Source organism: Acanthochromis polyacanthus, chromosome 9 (genome assembly GCF_021347895.1).
Source record: "Acanthochromis polyacanthus isolate Apoly-LR-REF ecotype Palm Island chromosome 9, KAUST_Apoly_ChrSc, whole genome shotgun sequence".
NCBI lineage: Eukaryota > Metazoa > Chordata > Actinopteri > Pomacentridae > Acanthochromis > Acanthochromis polyacanthus.
Genome location: NC_067121.1, coordinates 2,377,359 through 2,397,372, shown reverse-complemented (window position 1 = coordinate 2,397,372; position 20,014 = coordinate 2,377,359). Strand labels below are relative to the sequence as shown.

The 20,014-nt window shown below is 46.2% G+C and overlaps 2 protein-coding genes across 19 annotated transcripts; both read left to right on the top strand.

Moving 5' to 3' along the window:
* The first annotated feature begins 2,555 nt into the window (after window positions 1–2,555).
* On the top strand, window positions 2,556–12,306 carry LOC110967635 (zinc finger protein 664-like). 17 transcript variants are annotated; one of them, XR_007944366.1, is made up of 6 exons: window positions 2,557–3,141; window positions 4,127–4,231; window positions 4,484–5,959; window positions 9,817–11,616; window positions 11,715–11,730; window positions 11,780–12,306. XR_007944366.1 is itself a non-coding variant. In XM_022217310.2 (5 exons), exons 3-5 carry the CDS (start codon window positions 5,393–5,395, stop codon window positions 11,154–11,156), a joined length of 1,497 nt encoding a protein of 498 aa, XP_022073002.1. In that variant the 5' UTR covers window positions 2,558–3,141; window positions 4,127–4,231; window positions 4,484–5,392; the 3' UTR covers window positions 11,157–12,306. The 17 variants fall into 17 exon arrangements, 5 of the variants coding, with proteins under 5 accessions (XP_051809803.1, XP_022073001.1, XP_022073000.1 ...); XR_007944367.1 differs by having other exon boundaries at window positions 11,764–12,306; XR_007944364.1 differs by having other exon boundaries at window positions 9,817–11,665.
* A 1,111-nt stretch (window positions 12,307–13,417) lies between these two features.
* On the top strand, window positions 13,418–20,014 carry ttc19 (tetratricopeptide repeat domain 19). Of its 2 annotated transcripts, XM_022217313.2 has the most exons (11): window positions 13,418–13,559; window positions 14,934–15,076; window positions 15,157–15,245; window positions 15,743–15,853; window positions 15,934–15,972; window positions 16,375–16,431; window positions 16,506–16,567; window positions 16,644–16,738; window positions 16,805–16,968; window positions 19,231–19,393; window positions 19,464–20,014. In XM_022217313.2, exons 1-11 carry the CDS (start codon window positions 13,465–13,467, stop codon window positions 19,622–19,624), a joined length of 1,179 nt encoding a protein of 392 aa, XP_022073005.1. In that variant the 5' UTR covers window positions 13,418–13,464; the 3' UTR covers window positions 19,625–20,014. The 2 variants fall into 2 exon arrangements, with proteins under 2 accessions (XP_022073005.1, XP_022073004.1); XM_022217312.2 differs by having other exon boundaries at window positions 16,644–16,968.

The following is a 20,014-nucleotide window of genomic DNA, read 5'->3' as shown; positions in this document are numbered from 1 at the left end:
CAAAGCAGCCCCAAAACATTACTGAGCCTCCTCCATGTTTCACCGTAGGGACAGTGTTCTTTTCTTCGTATGCTTGGTTTTTGAGTCTATGAACATAGAGTTGATGTGCCTTACCAAAAAGCTCCAGTTTGGTCTCATCTGTCCAAAGGACATTCTCCCAGAAGCTTTGTGGCTTGTCAACATGCATTTTTGCAAATTCCAGTCTGGCTTTTTTATGAGTTTTTTTCAGCAGTGGTGTCCTCCTTGGTCGTCTCCCATGAAGTCCACTTTGGCTCAAACAACGACGAATGGTGCGATCTGACACTGATGTACCTTGGCCTTGGAGTTCACCTTTAATTTCTTTGGAGGTTGCTCTGGGCTCTTTGGATACAATTCCAACGATCCGTCTCTTCAATTTGTCATCAATTTTCCTCTTGCGGCCACGTCCAGGGAGGTTGGCTACTGTCCCGTGGGTCTTGAACTTCTGAATAATATGAGCCACTGTTGTCACAGGAACTTCAAGCTGTTTAGAGATGGTCTTATAGCCTTTACCTTTAAGATGTTTGTCTATCATTTTTTTTCGGATGTCCTGGGACAATTCTCTCCTTCGCTTTCTGTTGTCCATGTTCAGTGTGGTACACACCTTTTCACCAAACAGCAGGGTGACTACTTGTCTCCCTTTAAATAGGCAGACTGACTGATTATGAGTTTGGAAACACCTGTGATGTCAATTAAATGACACACCTGAGTTAATCATGTCACTCTGGTCAAATAGTTTTCAATCTTTTATAGAGGTACCATCATTTTTGTCCAGGCCTGTTTCATTAGTTTGTTTTTTTAAATAATTATGTTAATCAACAATTCAAAAGTAATGGCTGTTTTTGATTATTTAATTTTCAATAAATTTTTATTTATTGTTACTTTTGTGAGTTTCAAGTGATTTCAGTGAGAATTGTGGGTTTTTCCTTCTTTAACTGAGGGGTACCAACAATTTTGTCCACGTGTGTATATAGACCCATTTACTGTAGGTAAACAAAGAGGGCTGCGCGCACCATGGCAACAGAAGTATGGCGGCTCGCAGTGGCTTGTCAAGCCATGCGGGTGCATTATCAGTAAAAGATCGCGAAAAATACTTTAAAAAGATCACTTTAACAAATGGCAAGAGGCTCCCACATCCCTGTACACTTACCAAATGGGACTATGACGTTAGTAAGTGGCCCAATATTCAGTGGCCTGATATTTATTTATATTTAGTTGAAAAACCTAGCATGTACACTAGAGAGAAGCTGCGAGCATACAAATCTATGGAGGCCTATGATTATGCAATTTGTGGACATGTACAGGTGAGATACAAGGACACTGACAAAGAGTTTTGTGTTTTGATGTCTGAAATTCTACCCAGCCAAAGGCAAGGGCAGAAGACTACGATGTATGAGGCATGAGTGATCATCAACAAAGTGGAGAACTACATACACACAGCAAACTGTACCTGTATGGCGGCAACTCCAGCCACATTATTGTTTATGTCCCCCGTCACAACAGTCGACAGGGCTTTTATTAGTGGCTCTAATCGTGTGGGAACCGACAGCTCGTCAGTATATTTTGCACTGATTTCACTTTATTTGCCACAACAGAGCACACGCGTGCATTGTTGATGGTATCCTCCGTCCAATCTGCTGGCTTGATAGCCTGGAGCCACAGCCGCCTTCGGTTGCTCTGAAACGGCTGAGAGCCCATTAGCATGCGGTAGAACTTATGTCCCTCTTTTGTATTTCGGTTCGTACAACCAAAAACACAACAGCCTGACATTATGATGCCGACAGTTCAGCGTTAGCTTTTAGTTTTGCTTCTCCGTGTGGTGCGAACAATGCCAGGTAAATGATATGAAGCGGTACTTCCGTTGCCTTGATGCACACGCAGCTTGTTGATGACGTAGGCTCTGATGGGGTCTATGGCCTAGATAACAATAAAGTGGATGTTTCTTTTCTTTGGGTTCCGGCACATGAAGGAGTAGAAGGAAATGAAGCAGCAGATATATTGGCCAAACAATCAATAAAATCCAACACAGTAAATATTGAAATATCACTAAGTAAGGATGAAGTAAAATCTATCATTAAGAAACATATGTACAAAATATGGCAGGAAAATTGGGCCATCACAATCACAGGGAGACATTTATATAACATACAACCACAAATCAAAAAGAGTGAAAGATGGGGCAGGAACAGAAGAGAAGAAATTATCATAACACGACTCAGGATAGGGCATGCAAGGCTTAACCAAACGTTACATAAAATAGGGAAGCATCCGACAGGCCTGTGTTCAGAGTGTTCACAGAAACAGTTCAGCATGTATTACTGGAGTGCAGTATGGGGAGGAGCGAAAGAGGGTGAGGCAAATGTTACAAAGAGAAAAACAGGAGTTAACTTTAGGTAGTCTTTTAGGGAGTGGATTACAGAAAGGATTAGGTATTCTAATGAATTATTTGACGGCAACGAGGTTAGGAAATAGGATATAGTTTGTTGTTTTTTTTTCGACCATCTCTTGACTCACACTCCAGTCCAGTAGGTGGCGGTAAATGCACCTAAAAGTTGGTTGCCAACCGCCAATAAAAAGAACGAACGAAAGAAAGAAAGAAAGCTGGTTTCAGGATGAACTCCTGATTCATCAAGATGAATTTATTAACTGGCGAATCCTGATGCACCGATGAGCAGGGAAGGAGCCGCAGCGGCCTCCTGGAGCTAACATGCTAACAGCGCCCCCATGGAGCTAACACGCTAAAACCGGCCCTCTGGAGCTAACATGCTAACACCGCCTCCCTGGAGCTAACACGCTAAAACCGGCTCTCTGGAGCTAACACGCTAACACCGCCTCCCTGGAGCTAACACGTTAAAACCGGCTCTCTGGAGCTAACACGCTAACAGCGGCCCTCCAGAGCTAACACGCTAACAGCGGCCCCTCACAGCTAACACGCTAACAGCGCCTGCCCGAAGCTAATATGCTAACGGCGCCCCCCATGGAGCTAACATGCTAACACCGTCTCCTTGGAGCTAACAGCGGCCCCCCGTAGCTAACACGCTAACAGCTACATCCAGGCCCAGCGGAGGGTCACCGCACTGAACCCCAGCAGCTCAACGCTGGAGTCTGACCACGTGACCGCAGGTAAGAACAAGTGAAGTTTTCAAACAAGCTGCTGTAGAGACATCTGGATGGAGCAGCTTCAGCAGATCCAGACTAAACTCCAGGAGGTGTTTCTACCTGTACCTGGTCACAAATCAGGTTCCTCCTTCAGTCAGCAGGTAATGTAGAGCTGAGTGGAAATAAAATGAGGACTTTAAGGTTCTGCTGCTGTAAATGACGCAGGACAGCAATGCTGCTGAAAAACTGTTAATCTGGTGTTAATATATTTATATTACTGATCAATACAGCTGATTATTGATCACTGACACATCAGAACTGTTCAACTTTAAACTTCAAACATACAATGATGATGTTATATTAAAGTGGATGTAGGTCTGACTCCATCCCATAATGAAGGAAATAACTTTAATTTATGGACAGATGAAAGAGAATTAATGTTACTGATTGAATATTCTGTCATAAATACCAACAGATAATGTTCTAATCAGAGATCTAGCTCCTCATCATCGGTTACCATGGAGATCTAGCTCCTCAGCATCAGTTACCATGGAGATCTAGCTCCTCAGCATCGGTTACCATGGAGATCCAGCAGGTTCAAAGACAGTCTTCTACATACCTGCTGACTCAGTAATCTGGCCTCATAGTTCAGCCTCTGGTCTACATCTGGAACCAGATCAGAACCTACCATTAGAACCTTGAATCAGATCACAGTACCTGTGGTGGTCTGCCAGACCTGCTGACCTGTTTCAGGCCCTGGGAGTCCAGGTGTCCTGCATGTGAACACCTGTCGCTCTGCCTGGAAGTGATGAAATAAAAGGCCGACTGAAGCTCCGCCCACAGCAGTCTGTTCACAGAGGGGGGGCCGTGACAAAACCGGACTGAAGCGGTTTCTGATTCAGGCAGAACACAGGAACCACGGGTCAGAACCACTCCACCAGCTGACTGCTCTGCTCTCTGATTGGACAGAATCTCCCCCTGCTGACTGCTCTGCTCTCTGATTGGACAGAATCTCCACCTGCTGACTGCTCTGCTCTCTGATTGGACAGAATCTCCACCTGCTGACTGCTCTGCTCTCTGATTGGCTCTGTGATGAACCTGTGATGTCATGGTGGTGAGTGTCTGACCAAGTGAATTGTGTGATGTCACAGAGTGGGATATGATGTAAACAAAAGGCCGAATTGTAGCGCTGTCGCCGGGCAGTTTGTTCTGAGAGCGCAGCGCCGTGACAAACATCGACCGAAGCGTCGGCTGATCCCAGAACAGCTGACAGAGGGTCACATGACCCGATCAGCTGACTGTTGTACACTGAAGGAGGCCTGATTGTTAGCAGGAAGACTAAATAAACTTGTTTGTTTGTCTGCAGGTAAACAGCTTCTTCTGTGGTTGGAGTCAACTGAGAGGAAACATGGAGACAGAAGAACATCTCCAGGATGAGGAGATGGTTTCTGGAAGACATCTCTAGAAACATCTTCCAGAACCTCCAGCTGGTTTCTCCTGAAGTTCCGACCATCACCAGGACCTGGATGGCTGAGAACCTCCACAGAAGAATGAGGAACAACATTAGTTCAGAGTTTAAACAAATAAATGAAACCTTCACGTTCTGTTTTCCATCATTCTAAGTAAAGTTCTCTCCTCCTCCATTCTGGTTCCACAGAGATGCAGCTGGAGTCCAGAGGGTTAAATCCTGTTCTTAGATTTCTGATTCTATGTTCAGTGCTCTTCACAGATTCGTTTGTTTAATAAAGAACTGATGTTTTTCAGGTTTTGTGTTGAGTTTAAAATGAACAGAATTGGGGTTTTCAGTGAAGCATGAAGACTGTAATGTTCATGAACAAAACTGAAAACTACACTGAGATTGAAGAAACTAAAATTACAGGATTAAGAAAATATTAGTCAAAGAAGTGATATTAATGCAAGTATGGGATAAAATCAGGTAATTAGACCAGTATGAGTCAGTTCTAACAGTAAACATGACATGAATAAACTGACCTAAAGAGTGAAAGTCTGATGGCATGAAGTGAATGTCTGGAAATGACAGATTATTTTAGGTAATATTACATTAAATTATGAAAGAATTACTGTCGGTGTGTAAAACCTGAGCTGTAGAAACTACCACGTGACCTCACCTCAGGTCAGTCTCGCGCTGATTTGTTTTTTCTGGTTGAACTTTTAACCGGAAATCATCAGCTGCGCATGCGCCGGCTGCTGAGCGGCTCAGACTCGGTCGGTAAAGTTCTCCGCAGTGTGCCGAACCAGCGGTGGAACCGGAGCCATGGACCTCCACACGGACTCCCCGGTAAGCACCCCGACAGCCGGCCTCCTCCTCCCGGGGACGGAGCCGGTAGCGGGCCGCAGCTAACCGGCTAGCTCTGCGCAAAACTCCGGTCAGAAACCAGCGACCCTCCACCGGAACCTGCTGCCCCGAACCAGACCCGGTTCTACTGGCTCTGTCCGCCTCATGCAGACCCAACTCTGCTCCAAGAGTAGTCCAGTAAAGGCTCAGTTCCTGTGGACCGGAGGAACCGGTATGAGTAGAACCAGGTCGAATCTGCCAGAAAAAAAATACCTGATTCTGAACCCGGTCCGGTTCTGAACGGAGTTTGGTGGAGGTTCTTAGAACAGCAGAATGCTCTGGTCCAGGTTGTCGTCATGGCGACCAGCTGCAGACAGATGTTGGTCTCTGATGAACGGGTCTTGTGGTTTCAGAGCGACCCGGTTCAGGTGAAGGTGGAGCCGGAAGAAGACGTGGAGATCCAGTCCTACCCGGTCCTCAGGAAGCTGTCCGTCGCTCTGACGGACTGCAGGTCGTGGCTGGAGGGGCGGGACTTCCTGTTTCTAGGTAAGAAACGTAGAAGGTTCAGGTAGACCAGCTGAAGGGACCGAGTCCAGAACCTCAGGCTTCATTCAGATCGTTCTGTTAGAATGACCCAGTTAGAACGATGGAAACCAGAGAACATCCAGTACTCGTAGATGTAGGAGGAACCAGAACCTCCTGCTGGTTCCTCCTGAAGCTCCTTCCATCTCCTCATCCTGTAGATGTTTCCAGACATGTTGTCAGACATGCAACATTATTTATTTCTGTTAATCTGCTCTGACATCTGAAAGTCAGAGGCATCTTATCTCTGAAGTTTTTTCTAAATATCTTGCCTGGCAGTCGTGTATGAATCAGCATATTTGCAGCATTTTCTTATATTTTAGTGTAAATGATCACTGCTAACATTTTTAGGAAATCGTTAACTGTCATATGTTTAAATCAGGCTTCATTTGTACGAACCACCACCTTTCTACAAACTAGCAGTGACTTCAGAAATAAAAATCAACTCTTTCACATTTTGAAATGAATCCTATTGAATTCATACTAATCATCAAATCTGTAGCATCTTTAACAAATCATTACAACAAACCGCTACACGGTTCCAACTAAGGATTTTTCACATTTTTGTGTCACGGCTCAGTGCTTAGAATGAAAATGTGTCCTCTCTTTCTTTGTTGGTTTGAAGCCTGGCGTTGAGTTCTGTAGTCTGGTGCAGCTCTGAGAGTCCTGGAGATGAGCATCAGTCAGGCGTGTTCTGGAGGCATGTTCTGTGTTCGTTCCTGGGAGGAAAGGCTGTTTCACAGAGATAAGCTGAACCAAAAAGCCTGCTGGGCATTCTGAGTGTACTTCTGTGTTTGGTGCAGACTGACGGTTTGAGCTGGAGGTCGTTAGGACTTCCGTGTCCACCTGTCCAGCATCCAGGCTGAACACAGTGATGCATGTCACGTCTACTGGCATGAAGGCACTGAAAGGAACCACACACATGGCTCCAGTTGATCAAAGTCACAAAACCTGTCCTGGAGTCTGTTTCTGACTTGGGAGAACTTTTCGTCTGCTTTGTCAAACCCCAGATGCAGGGTTGTCTTTCAATGAGGACTGTACGGAGGGAAAGTGCAGCACTTCTTTCCCCTGTAGATGCAGAGAAAATGTTCATCTGAGCTGTAAATGTGTTCACAGCGATCGTCATGTCAGCGGCAGTCTGACCTTTACCTTCAGATGGTTCAGTTTCCCAGTGATGTCTGTTAAAAATCAAGTTCATGAATTTACTCAGTGTCCTCCAGCAGTGAGATGTCTCCCCTTTGGACAGCAGGGACTCTTTGATTTAGGCCAAAATTGACCAAAAACGCTGCAACACTTGTCCCCTGCTGAGCTATGGGGTTTCTGTGTGCAGTCACAGGTCACCATGTTCAGCTAACATCTGCTCAGTAGAACCTTCATGTCCTGGGTGGTTTGGGTCTGCAGCCATTTATGATCTTCACCACCACAGGAGTCGTCACATGATCAGATCCCACCACTTCTCATGCTGCATTCTTCTCCATGAACAAACTGTTCCCCTCATCGTTGTCTTCATGAGCAACAGCGTCAGGAGCTCTTCTTTAGTGGAGAAATCATCAAACATCATCATCTGAACATCACAGACTCTGAATGCTGAACCTCCTGCACTCAGCCTCATCCTGGTCACGTTGTTTTAAAGTAGAGGCTCAACTCAACTTTATTTTTGTCCCCTGAAGGGCGATTTGTTTTGCAGCAGTTTACACAATCATTCTAGTAAGCAAACAATAAAAACTAACAAATTAATAACGTAAAAACCACATAAAACAGTAAAAACTCAATGCAATCCGTAAAAAGAACAATAAATGAGGCGTAGGATTGACATGGACACCAGCAGCAGTCGTGGTCGTTCATGTAGTCAGTTACAGTTCAGTACCAGCAGCAAGCCAGAATAAAGTCCAGACATTTGTGACGGGTCCAGTAGAGTGTGAACGTCGTATCGCTTTACCGCCACACGTGAGACACACACATTTATCTTTCACAGTCGTAGAAAAGAACTCTTCCTCCCAGTCATCGTGTAATTGGTGTTTTCTCTTTCACTCCTCCGTGTCCTGGGGTAAAAACCACACCTCGCTTCAGCAAACAGTGACCTGGTGGTCTGACATGAGCATGAGTTCATTTACACCAAAGACATTTTTGTTTTTAAAAAAATACATGAAATATTTGCATTTAAAATGCATTAATGTAAGTTTTTTTGATTCAAAAAGATCAGCGACTATAATGTTTAGAAGGAATGTCACGGTGACTCGTGTTATTTTTGGAGCATGTTGCCTCTGATTCACAGGAAACATCACCATTTCTGATTTAATTTTATTGATTAAACAACTCGTCACAGGTGATACATTTAGGCACCGCCAGAAAGTTGGAAATCCCTAACCTGGCAATATCCAGATTAATAATTGTGTAGTACTTGATAGTACTCCACAATATCAATCTGGGACCGCTCCATGTAAATCCGTTCGGAGGAAAGAGGCACGGATTGGACAATGCAACAGTATGTCCCGCCTCTGACAGGTTTGTTTTTAGCCAATCGTGGCAAACTTTAATGTGTCGTCATCGGGTTGCGTGCAGGTGCTATGGTGTGGTCAAAGTAGAACTGACTTAATAGCAGCATCTACACGATCGCAGTGTTTCCCCTCCTATATGACCTACGAGGCGGGCCGCCTCGCTGGTATAGGCCACCGCTTCACTACAATTTTGCCAAAATTGCCGCCTCACTGGTCCGCGCCCAAAAAAAAACAAACGGAAAACACCAAGCCACCGGTGCTGTCATTTTTAACTGTGCGGGTCCGCCGGCTGCTCTCCTCCGGTCTCCCCTGCTAGCTGGTCGGCTAACACCTGCCGCCGCTCGTCTGCCCGGGACAAACCACGCACGCACTTGATCTACTGGTGCTTGGTGTTGTCGTCACACCCGGATATCCCGCCCATTATCCCGCCCCACACACGAATACTGCTGCGTGATTGGCCCGAACCAACTTGGTGCTGTATGAAAAGTGAAGGCAGGAGCGGAGCAAGATGGTTTCTTGAGAGATTTGTGAATTCACAAATATCGCGAGAAATCAACTTGCTGGCAAGGTTAGGAAATCCCAGGATTCTCTCTGTTTTCACAGTTTCTGAGTGAATGTTGTCATGTAGTAGATTCTTGAAAATAATGTCCAGGTTTGGAGGGTTTACAGTCACTGATTATTGTTTCCATCAGTGATTCATCTGCTGATTATTTCCTGGACTTCAGTGTGAGATGATCTCAAAAATCCCCAGGAGACAAAACGTCTGGAAAAGATGGAGTGATTTGTCACTTCAGATTCTTAAAGAGTCCAGCAGGTTCCTGAATGTCTCTTTAAAGTGAATCAGCAGCTTTAACTCCACACTGTCTCCTTTTACCAGCATGAATGTTAGAATACATACAGAAAGTCTGATCAGGTTTCTAATCAATACTTATCAATCAATAACCAATGAATAGTTAGAAAGTAAAGTTCTGTTCTAATGGAGACTATTGGCTACTGCATTATAGGAACACTGTGACTCGGTGTGAATGCAGGATCTCTGGTTGGAGGTCATTCACCTTCTCTGAGGTCTTTGTCATAGTGCCCGCTGCTGCTAAACTCATCCAAGTCCTGGTGATCGTAGGAGCTTCAGGAGAAGCCAACCGGACTCCTCTGGAAGATGTTCTTCCAAAGAAGTCCAGCTGGTTTCTGAAGGTCCTAGAATTAAAAGGTGGAACATGTCAGGTCATTAGGGACATGAAGGGTTCAATAACTGGTCTACGATCAGCCAGATCCTGGTCAGAACATCTCTAGGTCTTCCTAACCTTCACCTCTGCTTCCCTGCAGACCAGCACCCTCAGCTGTGCGAGTCGACGCCGCTGCAGAAGCCGTCCACCAACTCTGGCAGGAAGATGGCGTACTGCCCCGAGTGTAAGAAGGGCTTCTACAAGCAGGCTCACCTGGAGGCTCACCTGAGGGTCCACCGAGGCCAGAAGCCCAACGAGTGCTGGCAATGCGGGAAGACCTACCCGACCCTGATGAGCCTGGTGGTCCACCAGCAGATCCACGACCGCCAGGAGCCGTACCGCTGCTCGTACTGCGACAAGACCTTCGCCCTGAAGAGGGACTGGAAGACCCATCACCGCACGCACTCCGGGACCAAACCCTTCAAGTGCTGGTTCTGTGGAGACGGGTTCTGTGAGCAGGATGAGCTGACGGAGCACCTGCAGCAACACCAGGGGGAGAAGTGCTACCGCTGCTCGGTCTGCGACAAGATGTTCGTGTCCTACCAGGGCTTCAACTTTCACCGCAAGTCGCACAAGAGCCAGACGTTGCTGCCGTGCAACAAGTGCGAAAAGACCTTCGCCAACCCTCAGAGCCTGAAGCTGCACCAGGTCACGCACTCCAGCAAGAAGCCGCACAAATGTCCCACCTGTGGGAAAGGCTTCAAGCTGCTGAGCGGCATGCGCTGCCACCAACGCACCCACGATGACCTGCGCGACTACCACTGCGCCGAGTGCGGCAAGTGCTTCTCCAGCCTGCAGGGCCTGAAGCTGCACAACCGGACCCACACCGGCCTCAAACCCTACAAGTGCCCCGAGTGCGGCAAGAGGTTCACGCAGTCTCCACACCTCAAGTCCCACATGGTGACCCACACCGGCGAGCGGCCGTTCCTCTGCACCACCTGCGGCAAGAGGTTCACACAGTCGTCCCACCTGAGGTCCCACATCACGCTGTTCCACGTGGGCGAGAAGCCGTTCAGCTGCGAGGACTGCGGCAAGAGCTTCACCATCGCCCACTACCTGAAGATGCACCGGCTGAGCCACACCAAGGAGAAGCTGTACCAGTGCACTTACTGCCAGAAGTCCTTCTCCTACCACAATTCGTGGCGGGCGCACGAGAGGATCCACACCGGCGAGCGTCCGTTCAGCTGCCAGGACTGCGGCCAGAGCTTCATCACGTCGGGCTCGCTGCTGAGCCACCAGAGGTCCAAACACACCGGTGAGAAGAGCCACTACTGCATCACCTGTGGAGAGTTCTTCTTCACCAGCACGCTGCTGCGCGTCCACCAGCTGGACCACACCGGGGAGCGGCCGCACGCCTGCAGCTGCGGAAAGACCTTCAAGACCAAAGGTGTGCTGCGCTACCACCTGAAACGCTTCACCGATCACCGGCCCGCCCAGTGACCCGCCTCCTGGAGGGGGCGTGGCCACAGACAGGTGCAACAGTAAGGAGCTTCTTCAGGTGATCTGAGCTGGAGGAGCAGCGCCACCTACTGGTTGGATGGTTTTCTTTCACTACATGAGGACAGAAGCTGCTGCAGAAGGTTTTAGTTTCTTCAGTATCACAAACTCTACAGGAACAAAGAACCACAGACACTAACCCAGTAGAACCCAGTAGAACCCACGCTTCTGTCACTGTCCCACAGCATCTACCTGTTCTCCTCATAATGGTCCACCAATGAAGGGTCAATCCATCTGATCAGGTATTGATCTGATCAGGTATTGATCTGAAGGTTTGATAGATCTGATCAGTTATTGATCGATCAGGTGTTGATCTGATCAGTTATTGATCTGATCAGTTATTGATCTGATCAGGTACTGATCTGATCCGGTATTGATCTGAAGGTTTAATCAATCTGATCAGGTATTGATCTGATCAGTTATTGATCTGAAGGTTTAATCAATCTGATCAGGTATTGATCTGATCAGTTATTGATCTGAAGGTTTAATCAATCTGATCAGGTACTGATCTGATCCGGTATTGATCTGAAGGTTTAATCAATCTGATCAGGTATTGATCTGATCAGGTACTGATCTGATCAGGTATTGATCTGATCAGGTACTGATCTGATAGTCTCTCACTATCTGTGTTTTTATCCTCTGGATTCATCGATCAGCTGTTTTGTCTAAATCGTGGATCAGAGGTTCCTCAAACATCTGGTTTAGTCCAAAGATCTTCAGTTTTCTGTCCCAGAGGAAAGATGCTGCCAAGTTATTGAACAATTGGTTATTGACGAGCTGTTTGATTGATTGATTGATTGTAGCAGCTCTTTTTAAAGCTTCTTAAGGACAGAAAAAAATGCTTCATCCAGTTTTTAATCTTCTGCTGCAGCAAACCGGAATCACTTTTTACACCTTTTTATTTCTGAAGAACAAATCAAGGAAACGAGTTTATCTGAACTGAAACGTGATCTGGTGCTGGAGAGCAGAGAAGATGCTCAACGTGTCACATGACCTGACAGCCGGCCAATCACAGCCGGTCTGTCCACCAGAAACCCGTTAATGCTGCTGTTATTCATCATGTCGTGTTCCACAATAAAAACCAATCATGTTCTTTTGTCTTCGTTTATCTGTCACATGCCAAAGGTTCAGATTGTTGAATATTTGTGTATAAATAGTTTATATGAATCAGTTTGATGTCCTGCAGGAAACAGTTTGTCTGCAGCAGCTGATGATCATGTGATGAATTAGAAAAACTCAGAATCATTCAGCTCTGAGATGAATAAAACCAGTTAGAGGTTAGAAAGACACAAAAGGAGATTCAAGGTGCTTCTATAATATTATATCATTATTATAGCATGTTCTAACATTTACAAACCGCAGAAAGATTAAAGCCAAGTTAGCAGATAAAAACAACACTGGTGTTTTTTTCTGTCTTATTGAAGAGGTTTAAAAACTACAGTAGATCAAACAGGTCAGCATGTGTTAGAAAGGCAGGAAGAAACAAAAAGTAAAGTTTGAGAAAATAATAATGTCTATAAAATGAAAAAATCTGTGAAGAAAGTCAGTATTTAGAGAAAACAAACAAATCTAAAAACCAACTAAGTCAAAGCTACAGGTTAAAAAAGACAAAAAATAAAATGAAAAATAGAACGTAGAAGATTATTTTTTTCTACTGATGATTTTTAATCCTTATAAAGAATTTATTCAATTTCATTTAGAAATGAACTTTTAATTAAACTTTAACCCTCGACCCATTTTAAAGTTTGAAAATGTGGAGAAAATATCTATTTCCACAGTGAAACCTCTGATGTCCACATTTTCAACATTTTGGGGAAATTTTGAACATTTTTGGTGGAAAATAGAAATGTTAAAAAAAACTTCTTTAAAAATCCAGTGAATGTCGCTGGTTGATTTTTATGTGAATGTTCTTTTAAAAAATATCGGAAGTTTTACTGATATATATGTAACCACTTTAGCTATTTTTAGGGTTTCTTTCTGAGATTTTTACTCATTTTTTGAAAATATTTACAAGAATTTTCTTGCCAAGTTTGAGGAATTCTTTTAAAATTAAAACTATTCAGGGAAACTTTTAAGGAATTATTGGAATTTCCTTTCCGAAAGTTTTGCAAATATTCAGAAATTTTGGGGGTTTTTTGCTGATTTTTTAAATTTTATTTTGTAAATTGTTCATTTTTTTCCCTTCACTGCTTTTATTCTGAAGGCGAGGAGTTGTACGCAGCCACTTCCGCTTATTATGTAAACAGTCAAGATGGCGGCCTCCTGCGGGCTCCGCGCGCTCCTCGGTCAGAGTATGAGCTGCTTCAGGTGTTCCGGTCCCCTGGGACGGATCTCCGCAGTACACAGGTGAGACTGAGCTGGAGGAGGAGCTGCTGGAAGCTCTGGAGAAGCTTCATCCACACAGTGATACCCAGCTACCGTTAATAACAGTCAGGAGGACCTCTGGTGGTCAGCGACAGGAAGTACAACCCAGCCTGCTGATTGGTTCATTGGACATATTCCTGTTGGACTCCACCTGATCAGGGGTGTCCAACATGAGGCCCGTGGTCCAAAAGTGGTCCTCCAGAGGGTCCAATCCGGCCCTCAAAGTGTAAAAATTCCAGAGAAGACATTAACTGCAGATTGTAAATTAGTAAAACTATAAATTTAAAATCATTTCTAGACCATGACAAGTTGTTTGGATCATAAAGTAAAATACTAGATTGTTCTTTTGTCGTTTTGTGTCTAATTTTTTGTAGTGTTTTGTCTGTTTTTGTTGTTTTTTGGTCTTTTTTTGTCTGACTTTTGTTATTTGTCTCATGTTTTTGTTGTTTTGTTTCTCGGTTCTGTCATGTTTTTGTCTTATTTGTGTATTTTTTTGCATTTTTTTGTCTAATTTTTGTTCTCTTTTTGTTTGGTCTCATGTCGTTTGTCTAATTTTTTGTTGTGTTGTTTTTCTCATTTTGTTTGTGTAATTTTTAAAAATATTTTGTCTTGTTTTTGTTGTTGTTTTTTTGTTTGTTTTTTGTGGTTTTGATCCTCCAGTAAATCCTCAGTTCCAGGTGAATAAATGTTGTTTCTTTGCCAACACTCTGATCTGTAGGTTTTAATGTGGAAATGATCAACCAAATTTATTTTTCTTCATAAATTTCAGGTTGTTCATGATGCTTAGTAAAAAGATAATTCCTTGAATGTGAACATTTCTGCACTAAAACAAAGGAACCATTTTATGGGTTATTCTGCTGTGGTTCTACTGGTTCTACTGGAGATCAGACTGGATGTGGAACCTGGACTGAGATAATTGTATGGGTTCTAGTGGATACAAAATTAATAATTAATAATAATTAGTAATACTGACAGTAACGGCTGGAGACGGTGGTTCTAATCTGTAACTCTAGAAACTCTTCACTTGGATTCTGGAACATCTAAAGGTTCTGCTACATTCATAAGATGTTCTACAGATTCCATCATGGATTTAGGAGAACTGTGTTCTGGTTCTGGTGATGTTTGAAGGCCTGACCTGGTTCTAACGCTTCCATATGTTCGCTTCATGAGCTGCTGGACATGTCAGAACCTGGGCTGTCAGAGAACCATCACTCTCCATTCACAGAACCAGAACCTTGCTGCTGGGTCAGCTGCTCCAGATCTGCTGCTGTTCCTCCCAGTCAGAGTTCTGAAAGTTCCAGGTTCAGTCCAGTAGAGGTTCTGATGGTTCCATTTTGATTCTTTCTCTTCGTTCAGGTCCATCGTTGAACCCGTCCGCCATCACAGTGTCTCAGTGACGGGAAAACGCTCGGCATGCTGGGTAAACCCGGGCCATGAGTCCAGCAGGAGAACCTTCCAGAACCCAGCGGGTAGAGGAGCAGCGCTGTGGGCAGCAGTCGGTCCGTTGGGTTCCTCTAAAAGTCTTCTAGAACGTTTGGTTCTTTACTCCAGACTCAGCAGCTTCCTGTTTCTGTTGCAGCTTTTTCTCTGTTCGGATCCGAAGAAGATCAGAGAGACGAAGCCCAGAGGAAGGAGGACGAGATGGTCCTGCTGCTGAAGAAGGCCAAGGTACCAGAACCAGGACCAGAACCAGGACTAGAGCTAGAGCTACACTCAACAAAAATATAAACCAACACTTTTGTTTTTGTTCCTATTTTTTATGAGATGAACTCAAAGATCTAAAACTTTTTCCACATACACAATATCACCATTTCTCTCAAATATTGTTCACAAATCTGTCTAAATGTGTGATTGTGGGCAGTCTAAGGCTCACCTGTGCACTAATCATGGTGTCTAATCAGCATCCTGATATGGAACACCTGTGAGGTGGGATGGATTATCTCAGCAAAGGAGAAGTGCTCACTATCACACATTTAGACAGATTTGTGAACAATATTTGAGAGAAATGGTGATATTGTGTATGTGGAAAAAGTTTTAGATCTTTGAGTTCATCTCATAAAAAATGGGAGCAGAAACAAAAGTGTTGGTTTATATTTTTGTTGAGTGTAGAACTAGAAGAACCAGTACAACAGAGAAACTTCAGTAAAGTACTTGATGTGTTTCAGCTCAGCATGCATCGAGGTCAGCTGCAGGCCGCTTCTGGGTTCCTTCATCAGGCCGTCGTTCTGGCTCATCAGAACCACAACAACCAGGCCATCATCTACACCTACAGCCTGGTAACCCTCACAGCACCCTCTAGAACCCTCACAGGAACCGTCCCTCTAGAACTGTTCTAATAACTTTCTTCTGTCCTCAGATGGCAAACTTGGCGTACGTTCAGGGTCAGCTGGACAGTGTGAGTATCGACCAATCACAGCTCAGAATTCTCATCTGCAGACCAATCATATGTCTTCATTCCTTCCTGCTCTCTGGTCTCTATATTTATTCTGTTCAGAACCAGAACTGTGGTCCCTCTGGTTCTAAATCAACTCGGTTCCTCTTCAGAGTCACACTGGAACTAGTGTTTGTGATGTTCTGGTGAAGTTTGTTCTGTGAGTCTCTGGAGGTTCCTCATGTTTTCCTGATGTTCTGGATGTTCTAACAGCTGATAGAACATCTGGTAGGAGTTTGTTTTATGTTCTCTTTGTGGAACACTGAGAACCAGCGTCATTGCGGTACCTTTATGCCTCCGCCTGATTGGCTGCTCTCTGTGACATCACGTCTCTGCTGTGACATCACGTCTCTGATCTTCTTCCAGGCAGAGAAGCTCTTCAAAGCAGCGATGAGCTTCATGCTGGCTGGAGGAACTCCTGAGGTGAGCCCCGCCCCTTTATTCCACCTGTCCAGGTAAACACTGCTCCACTGCTCTGACCTGCTGCTTGTTTCCAGGACGACAACGCCGTCATCGAGATGTCTCTGAAACTGGCCACCATCTACGCCGAGCAGAACAGGTGAGAGGCAGCCTGAAGGTACGCTGATGTCGCTGTGATGTCGCTGTGAGGTCACAGTTTGTGCTCTCTGTTTGAGGGCGGAGCTGGCAGAACACGGCTTCAGGTTCTGTACGGAGTCTCTGGAGGCCAAACTGGAGAAACACAAAGAGCTGCAGGAGGACGAGCAGACAGGTGAGAACAGGTGTGACACCCTGAGGCGGGCTGGAAGCTCTTCACAGACGGTTTGTTTGTCCTCAGAGGAGCAGGAGGTTCTGAGGAAGGAGACCCGCCTCCTGCTGGGTCTGTGTTTGGACTCCAGGGCTCGGTACCGGGCGGCAACTCTGCACCTGAAGCAGGCAGGACAGGACTACCTGGACGCCCTGAACATCTGCCGCCAGGAGCAGGGAGACACACACCCACAGGTACACACCTGTACACACACCTGTACACACACCTGTACACACACCTGTACACACACAGGTACACACACAGGTACACACCTGTACACACACAGGTACACACACAGGTACACACCTGTACACACACCTGTACACACACCTGTACACACACCTGTACACACACAGGTACACACCTGTACACACACCTGTACACACACAGGTACACACACCTGTACACACACAGGTACACACACCTGTACACACACCTGTACACACACCTGTACACCCACAGGTACACACCTGTACACACACCTGTACACACACAGGTACACACACCTGTACACCCACAGGTACACACACCTGTACACACACAGGTACACACACCTGTACACACACCTGTACACACACAGGTACACACACCTGTACACACACAGGTACACCCACAGGTACACACACCTGTACACACACCTGTACACACACAGGTACACACACAGGTACACCCACAGGTACACCCACAGGTACACACACCTGTACACACACAGGTACACACACAGGTACACCCACAGGTACACCCACAGGTACACACACAGGTACACACACCTGTACACACACAGGTACACCCACAGGTACACACACAGGTACACACACAGGTACACACACCTGTACACACACCTGTACACACACAGGTACACACACCTGTACACACACAGGTACACACACCTGTACACACACAGGTACACACACAGGTACACACACCTGTACACACACAGGTACACACACCTGTACACACACCTGTACACACACAGGTACACACACAGGTACACACACCTGTACACACACCTGTACACACACAGGTACACACACCTGTACACACACAGGTACACACACCTGTACACACACAGGTACACACACAGGTACACACACCTGTACACACACAGGTACACACACCTGTACACACACCTGTACACACACAGGTACACACACAGGTACACACACCTGTACACACACAGGTACACACACCTGTACACACACCTGTACACACACAGGTACACACACAGGTACACACACCTGTACACACACAGGTACACACACAGGTACACACACCTGTACACACACAGGTACACCCACAGGTACACACCTGTACACACACCTGTACACACCTGTACACACACAGGTACACACACCTGTACACACCTGTACACACACAGGTACACACCTGTACACACACAGGTACACACACCTGTACACACACAGGTACACACACCTGTACACACACCTGTACACACACAGGTACACACACCTGTACACACACAGGTACACACCTGTACACACACCTGTACACACACAGGTACACACACCTGTACACACACAGGTACACACACCTGTACACACACAGGTACACACACAGGTACACACACCTGTACACACACCTGTACACACACAGGTACACACACCTGTACACACACAGGTACACACACCTGTACACACACCTGTACACACACAGGTACACACACCTGTACACACACAGGTACACACACAGGTACACACACACCTGTACACACACAGGTACACACACCTGTACACACACAGGTACACACACAGGTACACACACCTGTACACACACCTGTACACACACCTGTACACACACAGGTACACACACCTGTACACACACAGGTACACACACAGGTACACACACCTGTACACACACCTGTACACACACAGGTACACACACAGGTACACACACAGGTACACACACCTGTACACACACCTGTACACACACAGGTACACACACCTGTACACACACAGGTACACACACCTGTACACACACAGGTACACACACCTGTACACACACAGGTACACACACCTGTACACACACCTGTACACACACAGGTACACACACAGGTACACACACAGGTACACACACCTGTACACACACCTGTACACACACAGGTACACACACCTGTACACACACAGGTACACCCACAGGTACACACACCTGTACACACACCTGTACACACACAGGTACACACACAGGTACACACACCTGTACACACACCTGTACACACACAGGTACACACACCTGTACACACACAGGTACACACACCTGTACACACACAGGTACACACACCTGTACACACACCTGTACACACACAGGTACACACACAGGTACACACACAGGTACACACACCTGTACACACACCTGTACACACACAGGTACACACACCTGTACACACACAGGTACACACCTGTACACACCTGATCGTACACCTGGTCTCTGTGTTCCAGACTCTGGTGCTGATGAGCGACCTGGCCACCATCTTGGACCTGCAAGGTCGCCATGACGACGCCCTGGTTCTAGTCCAGCAGGCGGTGGACCTGAGCCGCTCCACCGGACACCCGGACCTACACGTGCTGCTGGGGAACCTGGCCGGCATCCTGCTGCACACAGGTGAGCACAGGTTCAAGACCGGGGCTCCTGTCCTCTGCAGGTCTGACCCGGTCTCGCTCTGTCCCCCCAGGACGGATGGACGACTCGGTCCGGTTCTACCAGGAGGCTCTAAATCTGGCCCGGCAGGCTGGAGACCAGGAGGCCGTGGAGCGGATCCAGGAGGGGCTGAAGGAGGTGAAGAAGAGGAGGAACCAGGAGAGGACGGAGGACAGGAAGGAGGCTGCACCGTGACCCAGGAGGACCAGAATCCAGGGACAGGAAGCCTGAAGACCAGAACTGGGAGCAGGTCCGGTCGGCAGTGTCGTCTTCCCATCTGCAGAGTCCACATGCACTGTTGACATTCATCAGGACCCTCATTTAGACCCAGTCTGTGTCCGTTTCTGTGTTTTGGTGTCTTTGTCCTTCAGATGTCCACCAGGAGAACTCAGACCAGGAGACCCGACCCAGACTACCTGAGTCCAGAACCATCCCGTTAGTTTCAGAGGTTCTGTTAAATCCAGCTCATATGATGCGTGTTTGGAGATAAGATGTTCTGATGTTCTGCTGCAGGTTCCCACGCTGGGGAACTTCCTGTTGTGTTGACTGAAGCCTTCACAATAAAAGCTGAGTGATGACAGTAAA

What these genes read in the sequence shown, in the direction of transcription:
- ttc19 (XM_022217312.2), top strand. Translation starts at nt 13,465, where the DNA reads ATGGCGGCCTCCTGCGGGCTCCGCGCGCTCCTCGGTCAGAGTATGAGC. An exon ending in TGCTGCTGAAGAAGGCCAAG is followed by an intron (nt 15,246 to 15,742) that starts GTACCAGAACCA and finishes GATGTGTTTCAG; the next exon opens with CTCAGCATGCATCGAGGTCA. An exon ending in TCATCTACACCTACAGCCTG is followed by an intron (nt 15,854 to 15,933) that starts GTAACCCTCACA and finishes TTCTGTCCTCAG; the next exon opens with ATGGCAAACTTGGCGTACGT.
- LOC110967635 (XM_051953843.1), top strand. Translation starts at nt 5,770, where the DNA reads ATGGCGACCAGCTGCAGACAGATGTTGGTCTCTGATGAACGGGTCTTG. An exon ending in GCGGGACTTCCTGTTTCTAG is followed by an intron (nt 5,960 to 9,816) that starts GTAAGAAACGTA and finishes GCTTCCCTGCAG; the next exon opens with ACCAGCACCCTCAGCTGTGC.